The 26137-nt window shown below is 40.0% G+C and overlaps 1 protein-coding gene and 1 long non-coding RNA gene across 11 annotated transcripts in view; both read right to left on the bottom strand.

The window, feature by feature from the left end:
* fcho2 (FCH and mu domain containing endocytic adaptor 2) overlaps positions 1-25055 on the bottom strand; it is a 50778-nt gene extending 25723 nt beyond the window's left edge. For 2 of the 10 annotated variants that reach the window (XM_031317554.2, XM_031317556.2), the window contains exons 1-7: positions 24747-25055; positions 12005-12096; positions 7229-7303; positions 6982-7123; positions 5074-5226; positions 4726-4830; positions 3535-3633 (exon numbers count right to left, since the gene is read on the bottom strand). In XM_031317554.2, the coding sequence (XP_031173414.2) occupies positions 3535-3633; positions 4726-4830; positions 5074-5226; positions 6982-7123; positions 7229-7303; positions 12005-12096; positions 24747-24779 (699 nt within the window). In that variant the 5' untranslated portion in view covers positions 24780-25055. The remainder of the gene's footprint in view (positions 1-3534; positions 3634-4725; positions 4831-5073; positions 5227-6981; positions 7124-7228; positions 7304-12004; positions 12097-24746) is intronic. The other 8 variants (XM_035991740.1, XM_035991743.1, XM_035991741.1 and 5 more) reach the window with 6 other exon arrangements.
* Positions 5427-6974, bottom strand: LOC116062832. The gene is made up of 2 exons (XR_004108108.2): positions 6559-6974; positions 5427-6528 (listed from the first exon to the last, which is right to left on the bottom strand). It is a non-coding gene; the product is annotated as an uncharacterized LOC116062832 (long non-coding RNA).
* Positions 25056-26137: the final 1082 nt, after the last annotated feature.

Below are 26137 nucleotides of genomic sequence, written 5' to 3'. Positions count from 1 at the left end.
CACAGCCACTTTCAAACTCATCAGCAGAGATGGAACAACACATAGTAAATATTGTACTGCAGTTTGCCATGCTCTGAGCCCAACTAAAGACTGAGACGTTTTCATTTGTTAGTGAGTTGTAGCCATGTTGGTGAGGTGAAAGTAAAATAAAAAAGGTTTCAAAACTGCGATATAATGTGTTTATGGACAATTTAAAGCTGCACTAAGTGAATCCTGTAATCCTGTACACGCCGATGTATTTGCTTTTTTTTGGTGAAATAGTGAATACTTTCTCTTTGTAACTGATATATAAGTATATAGATTATGTAAAATCCCATCCCCAGCTGGTGGAATTGTAGTTCAGTATTCAGTAAGCCGACATTAAAATTATTGTTTAGTTATCGTTGTTGACTTTTATGTTTTCAGGCATGTCATACTGTTTGGTGTGACTTGCTTTATGATATAGAGGAGGGGAGACAAATGCCGTCTGTCGCTGTTAGTTCTCCCTGTAACTCACGCTACTTTGATTTTAGTTGATGTTCATAACATTTATTTTGTAATGGCCTGTGGAGACAAACTGTAGGTTACTGTGATTCTATTGAGTCAGGTTGAATCATTGTTGTTGGCACTGTGGTCTTTTGATGTCCTTTGGGCAATATCAGAAGAAGGATAGTGTTTGTTTGCTTGTTTGTTTTGGATGTGCATGTGTGCTTGTGTGTTTACTGAGGGGGAAGTGAAAGTGATGTATAGGCATGGGGATGAAGAACAGCGGCTGACTGAGCCACCTCAACAAACCATTTAGATGTGCGTGATACTGTAAGCACAGAGTGGCTCCACTATCAAACAAACACACACGCAAACACACACATATGTCTCTGCCCCCCAGGCCCCTGTGGCGAGGTGGAGTGCATTAGCCTTCTGTGCCCTGGCAGGAGAGGATGTTGGGGGGGGAGGGAGGTTGCCGTGGTGAGGAAGTATGCTCAGTGCAGCACACGCGATCTGTCAGGTGCTGCTGCCATGGCAGAGGGCAGTAATGTCATCAACCTGCGTGCCCTGCTCGCCCTAACACGCACGCACGCGCACGCACGCACGCACGCACGCACGCACGCACGCACGCACGCACGCACGCACGCACGCACGCACGCACGCACGCACGCACGCACGCACGCACGCACGCACGCACGCACGCACGCACGCACGCACGCTGAGCTGATACTGGATGAGCCTTGTCTGAAAATACCTGTAAGGTTGACATGATTACTTCTTGATTTTAGTGACACCTTCGGTCTCATGCACTGCAATCACTTGTCTCTGGTATTTTAATACCCCTGGACTGACAGCAGCCCCAACACTGGTCTCTACTATTTGGAAAGCAATTCCCTTGTACAACAGTCAAAGTCACTACTAACTCCACTGTTGACCTGGTGGGAGTGTAGACGGTCATGTCTCCTCTGATAAAGTGATCCACATGGTGTCCTCAACTGTTACTATTCGCCTGCCAGCGAGGAGCTTCACTGGGGGTGTAACCCATACAGAGCTTCATGCTATCCCAGCCAAGATGTGCAGGCCTCTTTGCATGCGCTATGACCATCCTTTAGAAGTTGTTAATGCAGCTACAGTACAAGGACATTGTCCCTCACCAACGAACACTGCCAGTTGTGTTCAATTCACAACCTTTTCACATATGCAGCAGTACATTACAAGACCTGTAAACAGACCTTGACAGTAAATAAAGGTGGAGTTTCCCTTTAAGTGCTATCAAGGCTACTTGTTATTTTTTTCCAGGATCTTACAGTAAGTCATTACTGGCAAGAACAAATAATATATTCATCATTTTGTATATTCATTTTGTGAATTTGTTGGAACATATGGGATTAAGCTTAATTTATAACTCATATAAATCATTCAAGCTAAACAACTTTATCAATATACATTGCAAAAAGGAAAGGAATTTAGGCTGTTTAAGGGAAACAGTCAAACATGTTTGAGCCAGTGCATACTGTAATGTTAGAGCGTGATAATAATTCAAGGACCTCCTTTGATAAAAAAAGTGTAATGTACTTGTTTCCTTTCAGGCTTATCTGCACTCCCTTAGCACACATGCCTCATAAGGGTAGGTTTAGTTTACTTTCATTTTTCTCTAGTGTGGCAAAACTAAACACTCTACTCTTATATGCAGCACTTACACATCTGAGTACAACTGATACATTTGTAAATGTACTTTAACATAAGTCAAAGTGATTGGACAAGGTGTGTTTTGGGTTTAACTTATTGCTTGGTTCTTTAAACTGTATGGCCAGTTTCACTGAATACAGACCATATGTCATTAAAAGGTTAATTTAGGTCAAAAAATATGATTGAAGAAATACATCAGCTGGACACAATGCAATAATTGTATTTTAAAGGTTAATATCCACACTGTTACTTGCTCAAGAAAATAAAGGCTTAAATAAAAAGGTAGCACAAACGTTAATAAACCGATTCCAAACCACACAGCAGAAGGGCTGTATGTCATCAGTGTGTGTGCACGTCTAGCTAAAAAAAAAACAGCACTCACAATATTCCATATTTTAACTGCAAGTATATGCAAATAAATGATTCTGTCTGTGTGTTTGCTTGTCAGCACGAATGTCTGTGGGCTCAGTGACTAAGCACAATGTTGCAGAGATGGTCCCAGCCTCCTTCGCCCTGCTCTCTCCCTCCTCCCTCCTGCCTCAGCGTTGTGTGATATTAAAATTCCTTAGGTCCCTCACAACCTGGTTTGAAGAGCAAATCACTATTTTCTTAGTCTACTCTGTTTTTTCTCGTCTGGAAAGACTGACCACTTCAGGCAGTATTTTAACTTGGCTCAGCAACAGGCAGCAGCACTGCCCATCTCCTGCTAAGGAGCAGGAACTGTGGGGCTGAATAACCTGCGGTAGCCTGTCGCTCCACGTTCTTTCCAACTTGCTGCACAAGCTGGACTGGGATACTCTTGGTGGAGCTGTGTCGCCCTCTATAGGCAATAAGACAACTGCAGCAGCATCAGTACAGAGCAGCTTCAGATTAATGAGAACAGAGCAGCGGATTGTAGTTAGTCATGAGTTATTCTGTGTGGAGCTGGTAAGTATGATTGCTGAATAAATAAATGAAAAGAAATCTCTGGTTAACATTAAATACTGATTAATTTAATTGTGAACGATGTTTGAAAGCCTTCACAATTGGATTTGTTCGAACGTGATGCCATTTTCTCAAACCTAAACACACTCTTCCAGGAACAAACAAGCCTGTGTAGCACTTCTAACTATCAGACACTGGATTTGGCAAGTGTTTGGACTTCTGGAGGTGTTTTAGATAGGCTGAGAGGGAGTTTTGATCAGTTTTTAATTGCTTGGCATAAAAGGCTGAATGGACCATTTCCTGGTTCTCAGTTAAACGATTAGCGAGATCAAAGACGACACTAATTGATATGACACACAGTGAACCCAATGAGCAGAGCCTCAGGTCAACAAGACACCTACTCCACCCAAAGGAATTTTTGAGAGTATGTACGTGTGTGTATGTGTACACACTCACCTCTCCTATTTGAATGTGTGTTTCGTCGACAGACTGCGAGTATGACTGAATGATCTCCTTCAAGTGGAGAATGTGGTTTTCTTCAATGTCTTGGAATTTCTGTAACAGAGGGCGAGGGTAGTTATGGCACAGCGATGCAACAAATCACTTGACATTAACTGCATGCAAACAAATCTGCATCGTGGAGACAGTATCATTAAACAGACATGAAAACAAAAATAAGTTAAGGACAAAATGCAGCCTAGGAAACTCCACTTCCTTATTCTGCCCCAGCCACTTCCTGTGTGTCTGTTTGGGTGGTCTATGGTCCACACACACACACACACACACACACACACACACACACACACACACACACACAGACAGTAGTATGGTGTAGATCACAACTTTAAATGCTAGTATTTACTTCCATTTAAGTCTGACTCTGGGCTTCTGGGGGTAACCAAGGAGAATGGGTATAAATAACCATGAACTGTAAAATCAAAGTGAGGATGCAGAGGAAGATCTAACCACAAACACACAGATAAAGAGCCACTCGCTCCTGCATCTACACTACAGAGACATGGACACAAATAAGACTGTACTTTTGTCATTCACCACGATAACAGCTAGCATATGCTCACACACAGACACACCCACCCACCCACAGACACACTCGGACAAAGAGAACACACATGTAGGAGCCCCAGTGATGTCAGAGAGCACATGTGTTCAGTGTTTATAACTCATGTCCACATGTGCTGCGTTTGAGATGAGCCGTAGACTGTGATCCCGGGGAAGCAGGGCTGCAACTCTGCTTTTTCTAGGGGGAAAACAAAAACGCTAGGCTAACTGGAACCATTTCTGGTGGCGGAGCTGCTGCGGTGCAGGAGGATATGGAGGCCAAGTTCTGTTGATCTGATTTTAATTTGGAGTTTATCTAATCAGTCCTTCAGATGGATCCAATCAGGGCTTTCCACAATGATTCCGTTACAGAGGAAAAAACACAATCTGGAGATGATACAGGGCTAGAAACGTGGAACAAACACACACCCACACACACACACACACACACACACACACACCCATGGGACTAACAGATTATACAATGAAAGTGTTGCATAACACAGAGACAGACACTAGACCGTTTGTGAGCACATATTTCATTAAAGCATATCCACACAGAAGAGAGAAAATCAGTTATTACAATACCTGTGCAGTTTCTGTCATCTTCTGTTCAAACTCTGACTTAGCTGCGGCATATTTCTCCACATATGACTTGTAGGTCTCTGTGGCTTTTTTGGCTTTCACTCCAGCCTGCAAAATATAAACAGACAGATACATGGCTATCATCAGTTTATGTGCTATACACAATTGCCCTCCGTTTTCCCAGATTAACTGACAAATAAGCAAGGAAACCGAGCTCCACTTAACATCTGAAGCCAAGAAGCTTTTGGGGTTAACGTTTCTGTATAGACTACAGTGTTAAGGCACTTCATCATGCCTTATTACCATACCATGACTATGTGGGTGTGTGTATGTGCGAATGTGACCTCCCACCTTGTCCACATCTCTCTGGGTGGCCCCCTCTTTGCGGAGGCGTTCCTGCTCCACAGTTTTGGCATTGTAGATCTCCTTGGACTTCTGCAGAGCCTGAGAGGTGGTCTGGATGTTCTGTACGGCCTCCAGAGTGGACGCCACCTCTTCTTTTGTCTAACAACACACAAATTACTGGTAAAGTAACTCAGCTAACAACTGGCTAAATAATTTGTCCAAGTGTCACCCATTGCTCTAATAACTACGGAGTTGATTCTGGTATAGATAGAACCTGATATAATACACAGTCAACACTTGTCCTGGGATCCCCTTGTTTATTATGACTTAATGTTGAAACAACAGGCACGATTTCAGTGTAGACAGAGGTCCTTTATTGCTCTAGTAAAATACTATTTCAGTCCCTCAGTTTCATTCTCCAGCATGTGGCACAGAACTGTTGCACAGTACAGCAGGGAGCAGTTTAAGCTATATAGTGGCTGTTCAACGTGTATAAGGCTCTGCATTTGTTCTTAATAGACCGCATTTGTTCCATCTGTATAGCTCTTCACATTGACTTACTTGAAGGACATAAAAAAAGAAATATAATTTAGGGGTAATGAAAGTGGCCACACAGTAAGCTGGGCGTTTGTTTTACTCATCATCATCACTGAACCTAAACTTTGTTACTCATTTTGACACATTTATGGTATAATGTAAACATCAGTGGAGTGAGCAAAAGAAATTAAGTACACATTCTGAGCACCCGCTCCAAGATGGGTGTTTATTTTGTGTTATTCACACCGCTTAACTACAGTATGCACTGTATCTGCAAGTAAGCCAAGAAACACAAAGCGGAGAGAAACAGGGAGTGCAGAGAAGTGACAGAGAGACACTGTGACAGCCTTTTTGTCATGCTGAAAGCACAAACACAACTGATTCTGACCTCCTATTTTACTTTGGGTTCCGTGGCTTCATGCATGAGATATGAGCTGATGGTGTGTCTCAGCAGAGGAGCGATAGAGGAGTGAGGTGTAAAAAGAAATGCTTCATAGAATAACACTGCACGCGACATTTTCTCAAGATGGGATCAACTATTAAACTATTTCCTTATCTTGTGGAGGGTTGACTTCAAGTCCATACAGTCAACTTATTTTACTCTAGGGACAATAACTACATTGTAAAACAATTCTTAACAGGAAAAAAAGAGGTGAGAATAGGTCTATATTTAATTTTATTATCCTCAATAAAGATAAACTTGTGGCAAAACTAGAGCAGGGAGCTAAAGAAAAACAGTTCAAGGGAAGGAGTGACAGACTCAGAGTAGGGCTGCGTGATATGATGATATGTGCCGTCAAAAGGATATAAAAATGTCTTGTATGTATTTTTCTACATTGTTTCTATTGTTATGGTAAAAAAACAGTAGCCAAAACTGGTTGAGGCAATATTTATGTCATTTGGATGACGATTTATGTTCTGATCCTTGCATGTTATGTTCATTTTCCACTGAACTTCTTAATAAAATGAGAAAATACTCCGTACCTTTCATTTGTCAAGTATTTATTTCACACGAGTAGAAAAATAGGCTTTAGCATGTGGTTATTTCATATAGACTATTTATTTTTTGAATTACCAGATATCAAGCTATATCGTGATATATATCGTTATTGACATATTGGGATCGAAGATTTTGACCATATCACCCAGCCCTAACTCAGAGTATACCTTTTTTGGTTCTGACCGCAATGTGTGTGGAGCATCAAGTATAAAAAAAATAAAATCTAAAATACAAAACCTCCTTGTTTCTCTTTATTTTATTTTTATTTTACCCTGTATTATAATTTAGAAAAATGTTTGCGCGGTTGATTTTGTTGAGACAACATTTAACATTTGAGAACTTGAATGTTACAATTTCCTTATTTTCCATCTCCATACCTTTTTGTGTGCTTTGGCCTGCTCTTCCACATACTTCTGAACCTCTTTTATAAGTTCCTGTAGTTTCCTCACTAGCTCCATGTGACAGCTGGCCAGCTTTTCAGTTGAGGTCTTGAACACATCCCAAACTGGAGCAAAAGTCCTGGGATAAAAGATGACACTTTATAGGCTAGAACACAGGAAGACCCTCTTACATTCATTCATACTGATCTTTACTGCAGAGAACTAGAAAGCTGTTTACACTCACCCAAGCTGAGAAAAGTTGCCAGCTGACTTGGCAAGTTTGGTCATAGACCTGGCATAGGCCTCTTCAATAGTACTCCTAGGAAAAAGCAAAAATACACACACAGAGATTCCTTGTTAAATCATTATAAATGATCACAAATAGTTTTGATTAAACCCAAGTTAACAGTATCATATGTCAATAATCTCAAGGTTACAATTTTACCTTTAAACCCATTTTAATGTATAGTATTACAAAGTTTTTTTTCAAAGTATTTGCAACTAGGTTATGGCTCATGTCACTAAACGTAAAGTGAAGCTCCCCTCCAAAAACACCCACTTAGAACTTGCAACATAAATGTTTGACCACATGCGCTATGTAAGTGTGGTTTGGCTTGTGATTTGTTCATAAACATCACATCGAAGCTGACAGAGTATGAAAACTAGTGTTTGAATTCACTGCTTCTCTCAATTTCCCTTTTTATTCCTTCATTCTGCAGCAAAGTGACAGGAGAAAAAAAAAAAAAGAAAAAAAAAAAAAGAAAAAAGAAACCGCGGCAGTGTTATAGTGAAAGCCTGAATTATGCATGTCTCATTTAGCCAGCCTCTCTCTGCAGTCACGTTACAGGAGAAGGTCGGCCAGGGGGAAACAGGACACACACACACACACACACACACACACACACACACACACACCCACCCCTAGGGCTGCACGATATGACCTAAAATCAAAATCACGATTAATTGCACATTTTACCTCAATAACGATAAATGAATCAATCATATCATATCAAATAAATCATCTTTTCTGAAGCCATAATGTGTCCAGAAGACGGACACAAGTTGCTCAGTTGACTCGGACTCGGTGTTTGAGTTATCCTCCATTATGCTTTCCATGCGTCTGACTGGTCCGGGCGAAGTCACGTGACTACAGAGGCAGTAGAATGTTTTTAAGGAGAAAGTAGGCCTAGCAACATAATAAATTATCGGAATTATCGTCATGGGAAAAATACGTCGATAACAGCTTCTGAATTTCGATGTCGATACATTTTCGATTAATCGTCCAGCCCTACACACATTCATCATAAACACGCACAGGTACACACAGGCAAACACTGCACAATAACACAGAGGATGGGACAAGCTAAAAATGCATTCAAGGCTACATTTATGAAGGTAAATATGGTGCAAAAAGGGAGAGCTTGTAGAATACAATGTGAGAACTTGCAGAACAAAAAATCTGAACTTGTATGTTAAAATTTGCACTTGTAAAAATAAAATTTGCACTTGTAAAAAATATTCACACACGTGATCTGAATTTGAAGTCATACAAAGAAAAAAAACATGAGAGCTTGTAAAAAAAATCTGAACTTGTAAGTTGAAATTTGCACTTGTACTTTTTTTTATTTGAATACTTTTTTATTCTGAATGTGAAGTTACAGAAAAAATATTCACAAATGTGTAGATTGATATTTACATGAACACAATGACAGCTGCAAACTTATAATGCAACATTTACTTGTATACTTTTTTTTTTTACTCTGGTTCATTTTCCATCACAACCACAACTCAGTGATTACAACCTCTCGAATCTGTCACTGCAACTTCACATATGTGCTCTCTCGCATCACAAAGTGGCGAATCTGCGCACCTCGACTTTCACAACACTCTTCAGTTCAGATTTTTTTTACAAGCTCTCATGTTTTTTTTCTTTGTATGACTTCAAATTCAGATCACATGTGTGTGAATATTTTTTACAAGTGCAAATTTTATTTTTACAAGTGCAAATTAAATTTTTACAAGTGCAAATTTTAACATACAAGTTCAGATTTTTTGTTCTGCAAGTTCTCACATTGTATTCTACAAGCTCTCCCTTTTTGCACCATATTTACCTTCATATACATTCCCTTTTCCACATATCTGTGTGAGCCCAGAATGGAAGTTATACATTAGCATGTTGTAAATACTGACAAGTGCCAGAAGAAACCTCTGCATTTCAATACAACCATAAAAAAAGTTCTTAGTGTTGATACTTCTAGACTAGAACTTAAGAAAGAAGAAGTTTAAATTGTGTGTTGTGCACTGCAGAGGTATACATATTTTAATGAGAAGTTTATTGTTCTACAGCTCATCTTCTATATAAGTCACACAAACCTTTTAACCTCACATTCAGACATGCACTACTCAAAGTGTACTTTGACTTGTTCCTTGATTCCGGTTTCATGTGTTGTATGTTGGAGGTTGTATTTTATGTTAGTTGCCACATAGTGTTCGGGCCTGAATACCGTTACCCCAATGTGACTTAAGGCAGAGAGGATCTTAGTCGGATTGTAATTCTGTGGGCTAAGATCCTATTAGCTATCTCTTTTATTTTATGTGGATATGAGCAGACCATCAGTTATCACAATAGCTGTCAATAGTTGATCATGTTTTAACCACAGATGGTATTGAAAGTGAAGGTTCGTTCTTGACATTGGAAACAGTAGTTTGACAAAAATATTCTTAAAAAAGTAAATCTCAAAAGACTTGAAAGTTCATACTTGATGGCAACTAAGCAAACTCCATTCACTGAGAAAGACTGTAGTTGTGTCCCAACTTCATTCTACATACCAATTATACGCAGGTTATGAGTATGTAGTGTGCTCACATGGAATAGTGACAAAATAAAGTATACTTAACACAGTTAAAAACAGTGAAATGCGGCTGCTTCTTACGTGGGCTGTTGTCTCCCACAATGCAATGCACAAAGAAAATAGAGTAGCTGCTTACAGCTGGAGGAATTTTAATAAATTGTCACTGGTGGTGACAAGTGGTTTGATTGATCTGACTGCTACAATAGTATACTTCGACAATTAGTGTGTAGTACAGTACATACTGTATAAAGTTGGCACGATGTATGGATTTGGGACACACTGTTTGAAGTATCCAGAAAGTATGTGTGCTAGTATGTGAACCTTGAGTTTTTCAACTGGAGTAGGTCATATGTGGCTGAAACATTCAGTCACGTCCACCTAGAATAAAAGAAGAACTGAAAATGAGGCAGCAGAGTGCTGGTATTTTTCCATCTCTCATTACAGATAACTGTGACAAATCATCTACAAGAGATTTTATGGATGTGTATGCCATTTAGTGATTGCTAATATCATTTTAGCCTAAAAACGCATTTGGAAGAAGAGGCCCTGCTTGACAGAATTCTGTGGGAACCATAGACTGTTAATATTAACAGTCCATGGGGGGGGAACATATGAACACAGTGCACAGAGCTTCTTTCTCCACCAGAGGGAGCCACAGTGCAGTTTTTCTGAAGTAAAAAATAATGTACTTTCTTGTCCACCAGCCAAATGGCTAGTGAATGTTCAAATTTCACCAGCCACTCAAAAGATAACCATTGATTTTTGGCTGATGAGTGACGCAAATCTACCAGCCACTTGCATATTTTACAAGCGTTTGGCTGGTGAATGGAGCTCATTTTGTACCCTGCTCCTGAGAAATATAAGCCATTATGGTACAACACAATAAATTAATCTCTATCTGAACTTCTGTGTCCTTCGTGAATAATGTATTAATTCATTTGTATAGTATCAACAACATTTGCAGACTACAAAGAGTGTCAATATTTTAAAAAAAGTGTACAGCTTAAAGACAATTTATTGTCAAAACAAAATGTAGTCTGAATGGTTTAAACAGTGACAGTAAGCTTTACAAGTGGTACACTGGCAATCATAAGAATCATTCAGCAACAGAAGTCCTTCAAAAAGTACATGGTTTTCCTTTGGAGCACCCTGTCACTATAGTAACAACAGTAGGTGTGCTAAAGAAGCTGATTTTACTTTGAATCGTGCCATAATGTCAATGTAAAATAACCTTTGAAATATCATCATTCATTATTAATAAGACTTTCCAAACATTGTCCACTAAAAAACAGTTAATCGAGCATAACATATCCTACACCAAGTACACAAATAAATTTAAAAAAGCGCTATTCTACTGCATGGAAAGCCCAGTTTTATGAAAAGACCCTGTTTCCAGAGGTAAAATACTTAAGTGTCTGAGTGCAGTGCAATCCACTGCTGAATTCCAGTGGTAGACCATCTATCATGTGGCAGGTTATAAACACACACCTCTGACACGTCTTCATGGAGGTGGAAACATTTTGAAAATAAGCTATTATTATGGTATTATCAAGCTGCAGACACTGAAGGTGTGTAACATAATGCTAGGTTACAGCAGGGCTAATATTTAAGCTTCTTTCACAAAGAGGTTAAGTTTGCATAACATTCACACTTATTCTACATCTACCTTTAGTCACAATGTTGCACTCATTGACTACATGTACTGTTTGTTTTCCTAATAAATATGAAGAATCTCCATTAGAGAGATTCATCTTTATGTCCGAACTAGAGCTTGAATAATTAGCCAATTAACTGATTAGTTAATCGACAGAAAAACACATTATGTGTTACACAGTGTTTTGGACTTAAAACATGAATCGATTAATTGAAAATTTTAGTTGCAGCCGTAGTTAGAACAGACCCATATGTTCCGAGATGATGTATCTGTGGCAATCAGCGGTCTCAGCTAAGTACAGTGTCAATACAGGCACAGTACAGGGAACTGGAACTGCCAGTGCAAACTTGGAAGTACCTTTAAATACCAAGAACACCACAAAACAGGTAAAACCAGATACATTATAACAGGTTAATGAGTAATGTGTTGTGTGTACTAGATAACAGGCTGTAAACTATGCAGAAATGGCCACCTCCTCAGATTAACTGATGTGTATCAGACTATGGTTTCTTACCTTTCTCTGATGAAGTCTGTCAACTCCTTGGAGGAAATTTGGCCATGCTTCATGTTATGGTAGAGCACATCAAAGCCATTGTTTTTGTCACCCTGCATTTTAGAGAGAAAAAAAAAAGGAAGGCAGACAGATCAGTCACCGGAACACGCACCAAGTCTAACAAACAACAATACCTCGGGTGACATTACCATGATGGCTTTTTGTACAAGCAGCATTCTCATTGTCTGCATAGCATCCAGCTGCGTCTGCAGCAACCTCTGGTCAACCATACTCATCTTTGCCATGTTTGAGAGTAATGGATGTTAAAAAAAAAATTCTGCAGCTCAAACAAATAATGTAAGAGATAGCCAGATAACGGTCTGTCTGTCTGTCTGTCTGTCTGTGTTGCTGTAACCATGCGACTTGGTAACTGGTGTCCAGTTGCATGATGCTTTAAAAAATGCAGGTACCTCTGAATAATTAATATGAATGAAAAATGTTGGATTTACATTAAAGGAAATGTTTAATAAACAGGAATGACCATACCCTTATAGTACAGAGTGAGTGTGAGTGAGTGACACTCTACTACTACTACTACTACTACTACTACTACTACTACTAAAAATAATAATAATAATAATAATAATAATAATAATAATAATAATAATGATGATGATTTTTATACTGCCTAGGCCTATTTAATAATAAGATTTATTTGTATAGTTAAATACTCAACGATGGTTTACATGGTAAACAGAACACAGAAAAATAAATATGACAATGAATAAAACAAATTGAATTGCAGTTTACGGCAAGTAAACCAATCTCAATGAATTGAAAGTTCAAAATTGCTCGGAGGTTTTAAGTGAGCTGTGTGTAGGTGTATGTTACGTATGCCTGGGCTTCATATACATTTGCATCCATTATAGTAACTTTATATGTGGGCTCTTGGTGGGCCTGTCATATAATTATGTATATCATACTAGTCTCGCTTTGCCAGACCTTCCTCCACAGCGCTGTGGAGAAGGGTCTGGCTAGTCCACACAGCATTCCGGGATTGGAGAAAAACGTGCTCTGGTTTATTGACCTTTCTTTAAACCAATCACAATCGTAATGGCCGGCGCTAAGCTCAGAACACAGAGCCACGGTGCCGCTGCAAAATAGCCTCGGGAAGGAACTTGTTTTGGTGGAACGTGTGTACGATTGGACACTCAGAATGGACAGATAGTCTAGGTAGCTGTCTGGATTTACCCTGCAGAGATCTGAGGAGCAGTTAACCATAGTCCTCATAAATCCACCGGAGTTCGAAATACCAACACAAAGAAAGTGGAAGGTACCGAAAATATGGCCGAAAAGAGTGAAATCCGATGGAATTTCCGGCGGTAATGTAGCAATCCCGGAAGTGGAGCATCGTGGGTATAGACAATTGACTTACTGACCAGTCCTTATACATATGGGACATATGGTGTTTTATTACTTTTATTCAATGCTGTATTGCTGATTGCATGTCTACATCTCTTCGGCTCAAACATTAAAGTGCCCATATTATGAAAAAATCACTTTTTCTGGGATTTGGGGTGTTATGTTGTGTCTCTGGTGCTTCCACACACATACAAACTTTGAAAAAAATCCACCCATGCTGTTTAGAGTGAGATACAGTTTCTGAATGTGTCCTGCCTTCAGTCTCTGGGTGACCTGTTCAAAATCGGCACGGCTTGTGACGTCACAAGCCGAAACGAGCAGGCTAACCGCAACATTAGCTCGTAGCGTTAGCATGCTAACGCTATGGCTAACACTAGCATGCTAACGCTAGCATGCTACCTCATTCTCAATAGCAAAGCACTGCTACAACACACACAAGTTCACCATAATCTACAAAAGAACTACTTACATGTGCGCCCTCATTTAGAAGTCTCCCAGCTAATCCTGCCTTGTAGCTGACCAAAGTTGTAGAAACAGCCTTTCTTTTACTGTCTATGGAGCTAGCTAGCTGACATGAGCTACATCTGAGCTACTGGGCATGTGCAGTGCAATCAAAGATAGTACAGAAGAAGAAGAAGAAAAGAGGTCTCACTCTGTAGCTAAAACAGAGACCAGCTGAAAAGAGGATCTGCAGCAGTGAGAGAGAGCACTGCAGTACAACAAAAATATGGTGTTTTTTGAAAATTAAACCATGTAAACCTATTCTGGTACAACCTTAAAATACAATTATGAACCTGAAAATGAGCATAATATGGCTGCTTTAATAAAAAATTGCTCACAAAAAAAAGATGAAAATTTTCTTAAATTATCTTAATCCATCACTAAGCTACCTCCTGTAGTAGAGTGAGACCAATCACTCAGCCAGGCCTGACAGTCAATATTAGCTTATGGCAGACATGAGTAACAAGAAATTGCAGAAAATTGAGTTGGACATTGAAGCACATTTTCTTTTCTTTTTTTATTACTATTGTCTGATATATTGCTATCAGATTTTTTTTTTTTTTAAACTCCAGTATCAGTCGGGCTGTCTCCTGTATAATAAAATACTCTTATATCAAATGCTAGGACTGATAAGATAGTTGGCCCATGTAGACTGTAGGCAGCATCATCATATAATAAAATGCATTAATGAACTTTACTATTAGATAAGACTTCTGGGTTTGGTGCTGTGTTTGTATTCCACATAAGAGCTACATTGGTTTGGAAATCAATTATTGTCCTGACCCTACCTTGGCATGGGCCGGTATAAGATTCTGACGGTATGATAACCTTCAGGAAAAATATCATTGCGGTATGTATATTTCAGCTTTAAAATGTTTTTTTTTTTAATTTTTTTTATGTCTGGGTAAAAAACTTTTTTCCATTGTCCACAATGTATTTTATTTTTAAACACACTGCACATTGGCAGGGAGAGGGATTTCTAAACTGCACTTTCTGTCCTTGACCACCAAACAGCTGATACATTTTTTTGTGGTTTTCAAACCGTGACTTTTTCAAACCGCGGTATACCTTGAAACCGGTAACTGACCCATGCCTAACCCTACCACAGTGTCTGTCTGTCTACAACAGTACGGCTGACAGGTCAGGCAGGGTGGTCATCAGAGCAACACTATTTTTAGCAGGGGCCTACACTTATTCTTAACACACCTTCAACTCAAACACCTTCTTGTCACTTCTGAGAACAGAAGAAGAAGAATCACTTTACTTCCTCATCAGCCATTAGGCTGTTTCTTCAATGAGGGAGGAAACATCCAAATCATGGCTGAGAGGCACAGATAGACAGCAACATGACTGAACTACTGACCAACAGATTACAATAATAGCCACTGAATTAATTGGTTATGACTGTAATGGTTTGGGACATCTTGTTAGGAAAATGGTAAAATATATTAAATTCTGCTGATCAGCATGTAGAGGAAGCGCTTGCTATAGCCCAATGAAGACAAATAAGGAAACTCATACTTTTACTAAAACATGAAGTCAACATGATGACACCGCTGTTCACAGCAGCTCATCCTCATTCTTGTCTAAATCTGCGAGCCAACTTTGTTTCACCTCAACCCGAGACTGTCACAGACACTTCCTTGGTTCCTGGAGCAATGCACTGTCAGTGGTTTGGTACACAGTATCAGCTGATAGTGACATTATGGCACGATTCAAAGTCAAATCAGCTTTAACAAACCCTTGTTTTCCCACATTGACAGAGATGAAAGGTCAGGACGTTTGTGTCAAAATGAAGCTCAGAGGTAGCTCTTTATTGACAGAGCAAATAGACATTAAAATGGAAAGCATCCCTCTCTAGGCAACAGCTCACTGGCCTACATTCTAACCATAGACTGTGAAAATAAGTGCTTCCTGTTGGAACAAGATAACTATAAGAAAAGTACAAGTTTAGCAGTTACCCTGCCTGCAGCATGACATGCAAACTACTGCACGCAATGGATGTCAAGACAGGAAGGTAAGACACAGACCATAACAATTAACCTGACATAACACCTATACTAGACAGAAGCTCAGTCTGTAGGGAGTTGGGTTGGGAACCGGAGGTGGACTTGTAGCTGGAGAGGTGCCAGTTCACCTCCTGGGCACTGCCAAGGTGCTCTTGAGCAAGGCACCGAACCCCCAATTGCTCGGGGCGCCTGTCCATCGACAGCTGCAGCACCCACACTCTGGCATCTCTCCATTAGTGCACGTATAGGTACTGAGCATGTGTGTGTATTTCAATCCAGCTTTGTATTACAGGCCTGTGTGTAATGTGACAACAGAGTGAAAAAACATTGTAATTTCCCTTGCGGAATAATTGGATTGGATTAATAAAATATAAATTATTATTAAATTATCATTATTATTATTATTATTATTATTATTATTATTATTATTATTATTATTATACTGCCTAAACCAGTGGTGGATGAAGTATTCAGATCCTTTACTTTAGTAAAAGTACTAATACCATATACCATATACCGTATATAAATATACTCTGTTACAAGTAAAAGTCCTGCATTAAAAATGTAACTTAAGAAAAAGTATGATCAGGAAAATGTATTAAAGTAAAAGTACTCAATGCAGAAAAGTCCTCACATTTTAGAATCTGGAAATGATCAAAACAGTTCTGTCAATCAACTAAGTGTTAAATCGGCTCATTATTTCAGCTGGACTTGTAGGCTATATATATATATATATATATATATATATATATATAGTTGTGTAGTTTGAAAATACAATATTTCCCTCTGAAATGTAGTGGAGTAGAAGTAGAAAGTGGCATGAAAAGAAAAGACTCAAGTAAAGTACAAGTACCTCAAATTTGTACAAGACTTGAGCAAATCTACCTAGTTACATTCCACCACTGGCCTAAACTGAAAGAAACACAAAGTGAGACACACATTGACAATTGGCCAATCGGTCGACAAAACTGGGAAGTGACAAAAGTGAGCAAAAACACGCGGCTCCAAACAGAGCAGAACAGGAAGTGAGTCCATTCTGTGCACCAACTGTGCTCATGTGGAATGGGATATCAATGAATACAGCAAAAAAAATAGAAACAAATACAGGAAACAGCTCTGGGCGTTTTGGACTTTTCAGCAGGTTACAATACTGGAATTCTGCAAAACATAATCCTACGGCGCAGCAGGCAAGAATATAAAGAAGACATCGCCTTAGCTAGTTTAGGACTGTACAACTACATCATGAGCAGCGGCAGGGAGAAGTGATACTGGAGTGGCGCACAGTTCCTCAATGTCCTCCTCTGGACACTCATTGATGAAAGCCCTGTACTGGGTGTTTAATATTCTAACCACACATGAATGTGACATTCAGAAGTACTCATTATGCTTGGATTTAGATGGAGAGGTTTTTAACTCCCAGCCCCACCCAATAGGGAGGAGAACACGCTGAGAGGGTTAGCAAACATGTCAATCAAGGTTTGTTTGAGAAAAAAAAGCACAGTTTGCAGCTGAGACAGCTTCCAACAGACAGAGTTCATGAAAAAAGTGTGAACAGCGTCAGTTGTCCAACATTCAGTCTGTGTCAATCCTATCACTGACAGAATCCCTCAATAAGCACAGAGAAGACGAGCTTTGATGGAAAAAGCAGCAACCTCACTTGCTGTTAAATGCAGAATTTAATATACAGTAATATATAGGGGTGTAACGATCTGGATCGATATTTATCAATTCAATCCTCAGCGCTCCAATATTATCGATACAAAGTGAAAATATCGATACATATCATCATCTTTAAGATGTGCCTTTATTTTGAAATACCCACTTTATATTTATTCTTTTTATTAAAAAGAGTAGTTTGTTTTTCATTTAAAGGTGCCGTAGGTAGGATTGTGAAGATCCAGGACTTAGCCAAAAGATTTGAACATCGACAACTTCTCAGTCCCTCCCCCCTTTCCGCTAAAGCCCAAAACTGTATCCTAAGCCCCTCCCCCCACAAGGGAGAATGAATGCATGAGCAGTGATTGACACGCAGTTAGACACACCCCCTGGCCCTGATTGGAGGATCTGAACAGGGAGAGGTGGATTTTTGCAAATCACACTACAGGCTGTAGGTGGTGCCAGAGAAGCCAGATTTTTTTTTAAATGACCTGCTTCATGTAGTTCTACTGGAACATAGAGTCAGTTTCAGCAAATATGACAGAAAGTTAGTTTTATAAGGCTTACCTACTGCACCTTTAAATGTCTGGAGGAGCTTAGTAATGAAATTGCATACTGTTGCCTTTTGTAAATATATAAATGTAACTGATTGTGTTAAATGGGCTTATGTATCGTCTGATATCGGTTACAGGCCCCTGAACTGAATCGAATCGGCATCGTATAGTAGCAGGCTTTGTGATATCAGTAAATATTCATTCATATTAAAGATTAGTATCGTTGTCCAAAGAATCAATATAATATTGTATCGTGATAAAACGTGTGATTTACACCCCTAGTAATATACTACTATGACTTCAGGTTATACAGTGGTATTTAGACTCAAACTGGTTGGTTCTTTTCCAGGAAAAGAAAAGCCAGGACATCAGGACTCAGGTCCTTGTACACTGACTGAGAGCTGCTAAGGGTTAATGGAACTCTTAACTTAAGTTATCAAGCAAACAAAAGCTTAGCATTCGTGAATAAGCTTTGACTCTCAATTCTGCCATCTTTTTCCTGAAGACAATTGAATCCTTTGATTTCTAATCATTCCTGTTCACTTTCATGGGCAATATTAACACGTCTAGATAGTCATTTTGGTATGAGTATTGGAGAGTATAATTTAAACGTAATCTTAACTTGGTGTCTAAAATTAGACCACACACACACACACACACACACACACACACACACACACACACACACACACACACACACACACACACACACACACACACACACACACACACACACACACACACACACACACTAGAGGATGGATACCCGAACCGAGTACTCGGCGGGCCAGGCCGGGTTCGGACAGATATTTAGAAAGGATGTTTGGGTTTGGGTCGGGCTTGGTCACATCAGCGCGATAAGGTATTGAACGTATTACATTTAAAAAAGCTTATTATGTAGGTGTGCGCCTGTGTTAACGTGCGCTTGTTGCCCCGTATGCGCTGATGCACTCATCTCTTGACATTTCCGAATGCCTTCCTACAGTTGCTTAATAAAAGCGGGCTTTCCACACAAACAAACGTATGTGTCATTAGTATGAGAAAAAAAAATAGATTTTAACTGTGTTGGGCTCGGGTCGGGCTCGGACATAAATATCTTAATGCCTGTCGGGCTCGGGCCGGGTTCGGTTAGGCTACTGCTCTGTAGGACGCAGGCCGGGCTCGGACAGAAAAATGCGGCCCGATCCGGACTCTAACACACACACACACACACACTACACCACACTTGAAGTTAGGCATTTGAGCTGCAATGATTAGTAGATTAATCAATAAGTCGATTGACAAAAAATTCTATCAGCAATTATTGAGAATCAATTAATCATTTAAGTAATTTTTCAAGCAAAAACACCAAACACTCCCTTGTTCTAGCTTCTCAAATAACTAACACATAAGACATCTTTTCTTTGTATCCAGTGACGGTAAACCTTAACATCTTTGGGTTTTCACACTGCTGGTCACACGAAACAAGCAATTGAAGGCGTCAACTTGGGCAATGGGAAGTTATATAAGCATTTTTCACTAGTTTCTGACATTTGAAGGATCAAACAATTAATTGACAATCAAAGCAGGCTAATCGTAACTTTCAGCCCTATTTAACATGTTAATCTTTTGTCTTGTCTTTGTGTATATATATATATATATATATATATATATATATATATATATATATATATATATATATATATTGCCCAGTAAGTTATTTTAATGACCTAAGTATGAGACGCAGGAAGTGGTATAATGAAATAGCCCAGTTCAAGTGTGTGTACCATGAAGCCGTGGCCAGAAAACACACCACAGACTGCTTTTAAAATACACACTGTATTGTGTTTTCACACACAACAATAACATCAGTGTAATAATTACAGAGTAAAACGAACACAGAAAGAAACAGTTAGGCTAACATCTTGGATCTGAAAAGCCACCTTAAAAGGACAGATAAACAAAACCACAGTGCTGCAGTTTATCATGTAACATCTGCCGGGCAGAGGACGCCAGGAATTCATTCTCTTTCTGTGAGAGTATAATACCAGGCATTTCAACATCCTGTGTATGTAGGGAATCAAGTGTTTATTGCCTGACAGGCAGTAATGCAACCCATGACACGGAGAGAGCTCTGCTTATCTTTCCATAAATATACGGCCTTCTTCTCCGAACAATAAAAGATTAACTAAGTTCGAAAATCTCTCAAAGATTCCACTAATTTTAGTATGTTGATATATTGTCTTATTCACAAGGTAGTCTGCATCGAGGGCTGCAACTAACGAGTATTTTCATAATGTGCCCAATTTCTTTCCCCAAATAGTCAATTAATCATTTAAAATATTGAAAATTCCCATCACAATTTCTTAAAGGTCCCATGACATGGTGCTCTTTGGATGCTTTTATATAGACCTTAGTAGACCCTAATACTGTATCTGAAGTCTCTTTCCCAAAATTCAGCCTTGGTGCAGAATTACAGTCCCCCTAGAGCCAGTCCCACAATGAGCTTTACTTAGTATGTGCCATTTCTGTGTCTGTAGCTATTGAGGAGGAGAGGGGGGGGGGCAAGGTGGAGAGTGGGGGTGTTGCCTTGACCAACTGCCACTTTGCTCATTTGAAAGCCATCATGTCTCTCTCTCATGGGCGGGCCAAATTCTCTGGGCGGGCAAAGCAGAGAAAGGGGAGGTAACCTTGCTCCTTATGACCTCATAAGGAGGAGATTCCAGATCGGCCCATCTGAGCTTTCATTTTCTCAAAGGCGGAGCAGGATACCCAGGGCTCGGTTCACACCTATTACCATTTCTAGCCACTGGGGGACCGTAGGCAGGCTGGGGGAATGCATATTAATGTTAAAAAAACCTCATAAAGTGAAATGTTCATGCCATGGGACCTTTAAAGTCCAAGGTGAAGTCTTCAGATGGCTTGTTTTGTCCATCAACAGTCCAAATCCTTGAGTTCGCTACAAAGAAAAGCTGCATGTCCTCTCAATTGAGAAGCTGGACCTGGGTGCATATTTGGAATTTTTGTTTAAAAAAAATGACCAAACAATTATTAAAACGGTTGCCAATTATTTTCTGTCAGTCGACTAATCAATTGACCATTTCTCCCTGCATCCATTCAGAGACAGTTTTTCAGTAAACGACACTGATTGCCAGGTAACCTACATGCTTTACACGACAAGTGTATAAGACATTACGCAGAATAGGATCCAGTAAATAAGATTTGCAGAAAATAAAATATTACACATACATGTACATCTTAAAAGAATAAGAGCTATGTCAATGTTAAATAAAATATACTGCCTTGCAGGCCGCAAAGTGGAACTACTTTATAAACCAACCTATTTCCCTTAACTTGTAAAGAGAACTAACAAAAAATACTTTGTCATGGCCGTTAAAGTCACTGCTGTAGTGTATATAGGATGTGCATTCATCACATAATGGTGCAAAATGTATCATAGGTAGCCGAGGTGTGCTTTAGGAAGTCTTGGTCATATAATTTCCACTAGCAGCTAGTAAACAGTAAACAATCAGGTGTGTCCCAGCTGACATGACTCCTGTATGCTCAGGGAAAAGCAGTGGAAAGAAGTATGACTGCACACTTTCACTGAGGAATTGAAGAATAGCTAAACAAGACTCCCTCTCTCCAGACTGTAAACGATAGCCTGGTGTAGCTGCAGACCCCAGACCCAGAGCGCAGGCACAGAGTGGGTAGACAGCAGGATGACATCAGAGTCTGGGAGTGGTGCACTGAGCTGTCACAGCACATTAACACACAGCGTATTAAGCATGTGGTAAGCACACACAGGCCAAGCTTTGTTGGTGGTAAAAAGTTAATGTAGAAGAACGTCACCACTACTTACAGTTAGGGATGTGACATCAAGTGTCTGGCTACTGGCTACATCCCAGAACAGGTTAGTTTATCAATACTTTTGACCCATTTAAGCACCACTAAGCCCAGCTTACAATAGGAGTTCATGAGACACAAAGCAGTAAAATCAATAGGGCAGTATTTCTGTTTCAAGCTAAAAGAAAAGTCAATGTTGACCAAAACCAAAACTTTTTCTCCCTAGAGGGACAGTAACCTCGCAACTCAATCCCACTGCAAAACTCAGCAGGGCCTTCCTCTAAAGACAAAGACTGAGCGAGCAATTTGGTCATTTGTGCAAATTGAAAGAAAGTGTATCAACATAGTGCATCTCTTCTTACTTCAGTCACAGTCACTGCTGTATTATTGCAAAAGTTCACATCAGACCATAACTTGTGGGGGTGTTACTGTGAAACTTGCATACAGTGTGAGAACCTATTAGACCACACACACACACACACACACACACACACACACACACACACACACACACAAACACACACACACACACACACACACACACACACAAAATACAGACACCAGGGAGAAGAAGGCCATCCCGGCCGGGGCTGTTGGCTGTATCAACACTGTTTGCTTATCACATTGCCATCTCATTTTCCCATGCCATGCTGGAGGCTAACAGACTCCACATTAAACATAAGCTCATCATAGATGTAGGCCAACTACCTGCTGCCTTGTTTTTACTTGACATAGCCTACTAATCCACTGCCTGAGACATTTTAAGCACATGTGGGGACAGTCACACATTCAAACTTTCATCAACAAGCCACAGTGAACTAGCTTACTCATGCACATTCCACACAGAGAAAAAAAAAGGGAAATGGACATTTAAGACTTGCACCTAAATCTAGTGAGCGGAAACGTTGCAGCCAGTAACCAATCAAGTGCTGCAACTTTGACAGAGACGACATGGCAGTGCCATGTCTGGCTCCTAATTCCTAAAGAACTAGTTTATTCAGAGGGGAGATCCATGCCCAGATTGCATACATTGCCACAAATCAACAAAAATGCCTCTTCGTAGAGTACAGAGTGAAAAAGCGTAGAGTGGGGACAGGTGTATACTCCGGCATGCTGTGCAAAAGTGAAGCCTGATGTGTGTGTGGGTGTCTGCTTGTGGTGATGATTTGTAGTCAAGTCAAAGGGAAATGGATGCATCCCCTAATGCCAAATGTGTGTGTGTGTGTGTGTGTGTGTGTGTGTGTGTGTGTCCTGCATGTTAAACACACAGCTGATCTTTGCCATCACTGGATTCGCTTGTGTCCCACAGTGCAGGGCACAAAGGGCAGATTGAAGAATCAAGAGTGTCTAGGGCTCGAGGCTCTCCTCTTTTCCATTTAGTTAATGATGAAGTCTCCTTTAGAAAAAGGCTTTGGAGGTTGACAGCACTGTACTTTCTAAATTGGTTTGCTTAATATAATTTTCAGTAAGAAAGTTCATTTTAATCAGCTCTGTAAGCAGGATATTCTTTCCAGCGTTTACCACCTGGAAATGAGGTCAACTGAGGCTAAAAAACAGAGCTGTTTCCCACCTTAGGGAAGACAGGGATGCATTATGAATGGTGGCTATTTGACAGTACTTTGATACAATTGCAACAGCCTACAAAATAGACATATATGAACTTCTCATTCAACATATCATCACTAAATCTATAATATATGTAAAATATATATGTTTTGACAGCATGAAATGTAAACTTAGCACTGCATTTCCAAGAGCTGTAAGTGCACCTGATCATAGATAGCTAACAAAGCAAGAACACATTTATTAGCGTAGGCCTATATCTCCCATATTCAGTCACCCCATTTACCTATGGCTATTGTCCATAACCCCCTGGGGTGGTTGCAAGAGACCACAACATTTATAAAGTTCGGATGACTCAATATAGGATTAAAAATCCAAATGATGACCCATACTTGCAGCAGTGGTAATAGTGCAATACATGTATGACCTTATCATTTAGAGTTTAGAGAGAGAGCAGCCCTAATGAAGCTGGCGTTGTTTTTACCTTTGATAACACTGTCTTTATGGCTTTAGTGTTTTTTTGGGGGGGAAGCAATAAAAGAAAGAAAAAGACAGATTGGTGGTGGACGAAATTAATATCAGTGAGACGGGCATTTACTTCTCAACCTGCAATAACATACCGTGGCCACGTCAAATCGGAAACGAAATGACCTCTCGGAAGTACATAGACAACACTGTACACAGCATAATAGTAATACATGCACTACAGCTGTGGCTATACAAAAAACATAAGCTAAATGTCCAATACAATATGAGAGTGCTTTCGTGTTTTTAAAGCTGTGCTCTAACTTACTAAACATCTGGCCTCTCACCGAAACTTTATTACGGAAGAAAATGACGCGAACGACCAAGGGCTATGACTGACAGCTGAAACGTCCAATGACATTCATGGAACTGACCATAAACATTCCAAGCAAGCCAAAGAGAGCCAATTAGCGGGAGCAAGGGTGGATTCGTTGAGGTTTCATGTTCGATAGGTTTACAGAGGCCCAAACCCCGGGGTGGCAAAATAATAATCGCCGAGGAAAATTAACGATTGCCGGGGGGCTGCTGACCAGTAGCCTAGTCTGGCGGCACCGGACACCGCCTGTTCAGCGGCAGCAAGCTTCATACCTCTGCAACGTGAATAGTACTTGATTCCTGGCTGACATGAACATGATAGGGAGGGAACACAGCAAGAGAATAATAAGGAATAGCACCGGTGTAAACACCGTGAATAAAAACACCACCTACCCAGAAATTCTCTAGGAAGTAGGGCGTTATCATCTTGTTTTATTCCTCTTCACCGCAACTCTGGAATATGTTGTAATGCAACTTTTAAAGCGTAAATCATCCAGCGTCCTCCCCCCGTTTCTGTTGTATCTGCCTTTCCCCGTTTTCCTTCTCTCCCCTTTCTTCTCCCTCCCCACCTACAGACTCCACCTCCACCACTCGGCTGTATTGCGTCTCTCCCCTATGGTTTCTTCCCGTAGACATGTAGACATTTTGGTGGACGAAACAGCGCTACCAATGGCGGAAAATGCAAACGACTGGCCGTCGCCATGGCCGTCGCTGTGTAAAGTGCTGCCTTCAAGTGATCCGCGTCAACTTCTGTACTCGTGTGTAGACTCAACATGTTGCAGCGGCACATTGAGGACGATAAGCTGCGAATTAGGTGAAACATTACTGTTTCAATTCTTTGAAAACAGAAAACGCGAAAACAAACATACGCCGGACTACAGAAATACACACAATACCCATAATGCTAAATTAAATCATATAATATTATGTTCCAACCCAGCTGTGAACACATCTTCGCATCTCTTCAGGCTTCTTTTATGCATGTGTGCATTACATTTATTAGTACAGCTTTTGGCCGCCATGTCTACTAAAATGATAGTAGCCAAACATAGATTCATAGATAGGTATAACGAGTTCAAATAGTAGCCTACAAGTAGCCAATCGTTTTTCTAGGTGCTATGTACAGTATATAAAGTTAATTACTAGCCAAACAACTAGAATAAACTTCAGCGTGATATGATGCATTTGTATTGTCATATTGGCACAGCCTCCATTAAATTTGCGTCTGCACACCTTTAATGGGCCCATCTGAAGAGAAATGAGTGTTTGTGTGTGATGCAGTTGGTGATCAGAGTTGTACTGACAAATGTTCTAGCTTCATGCATGACACCTATGGTGAAATTATGTAGATCTGTTGTTGGATACAGTTAAGTACAGTACAGTAAATTGCTATCTAATTGTGTTGTTTGCATGAATGGTAACTGTCATCTATCTCAAGAAATATGAGGGGGAAAAACACATTTTTAAATAAAGCTACCTTTATCCTGCTAAAACATATTTTATGTGGGGGAGGACTATTGCCTCAGGCTCTTCCTGCAATGGTTACAGGAAGAACTTGATACAAGATTTTAAAGACCTATGATGGTAAATTTGATTATAATCACACACTAGACCCACATTGTGGAACCTGTATGCAAAGTCAAATGCAACGCTAAAATAAAGCTGGAATCTGAAAACCCCTCAGCCACTGTCGCAACAGATAAGACAGGACAAGCCACTGAGACAGCAGTTAGAGTTGGGAGATGTGATACTCAGCATCTGAGTTTCTACTTCCTCCAAGTTTC

Source organism: Sander lucioperca, chromosome 14 (assembly GCF_008315115.2).
Source record: "Sander lucioperca isolate FBNREF2018 chromosome 14, SLUC_FBN_1.2, whole genome shotgun sequence".
In the NCBI taxonomy this organism is placed as follows: Eukaryota; Metazoa; Chordata; class Actinopteri; order Perciformes; family Percidae; genus Sander; species Sander lucioperca.
The sequence above is the reverse complement of the archived record's forward strand: the minus strand, read 5'-3'. Positions and strand labels throughout refer to the sequence as shown.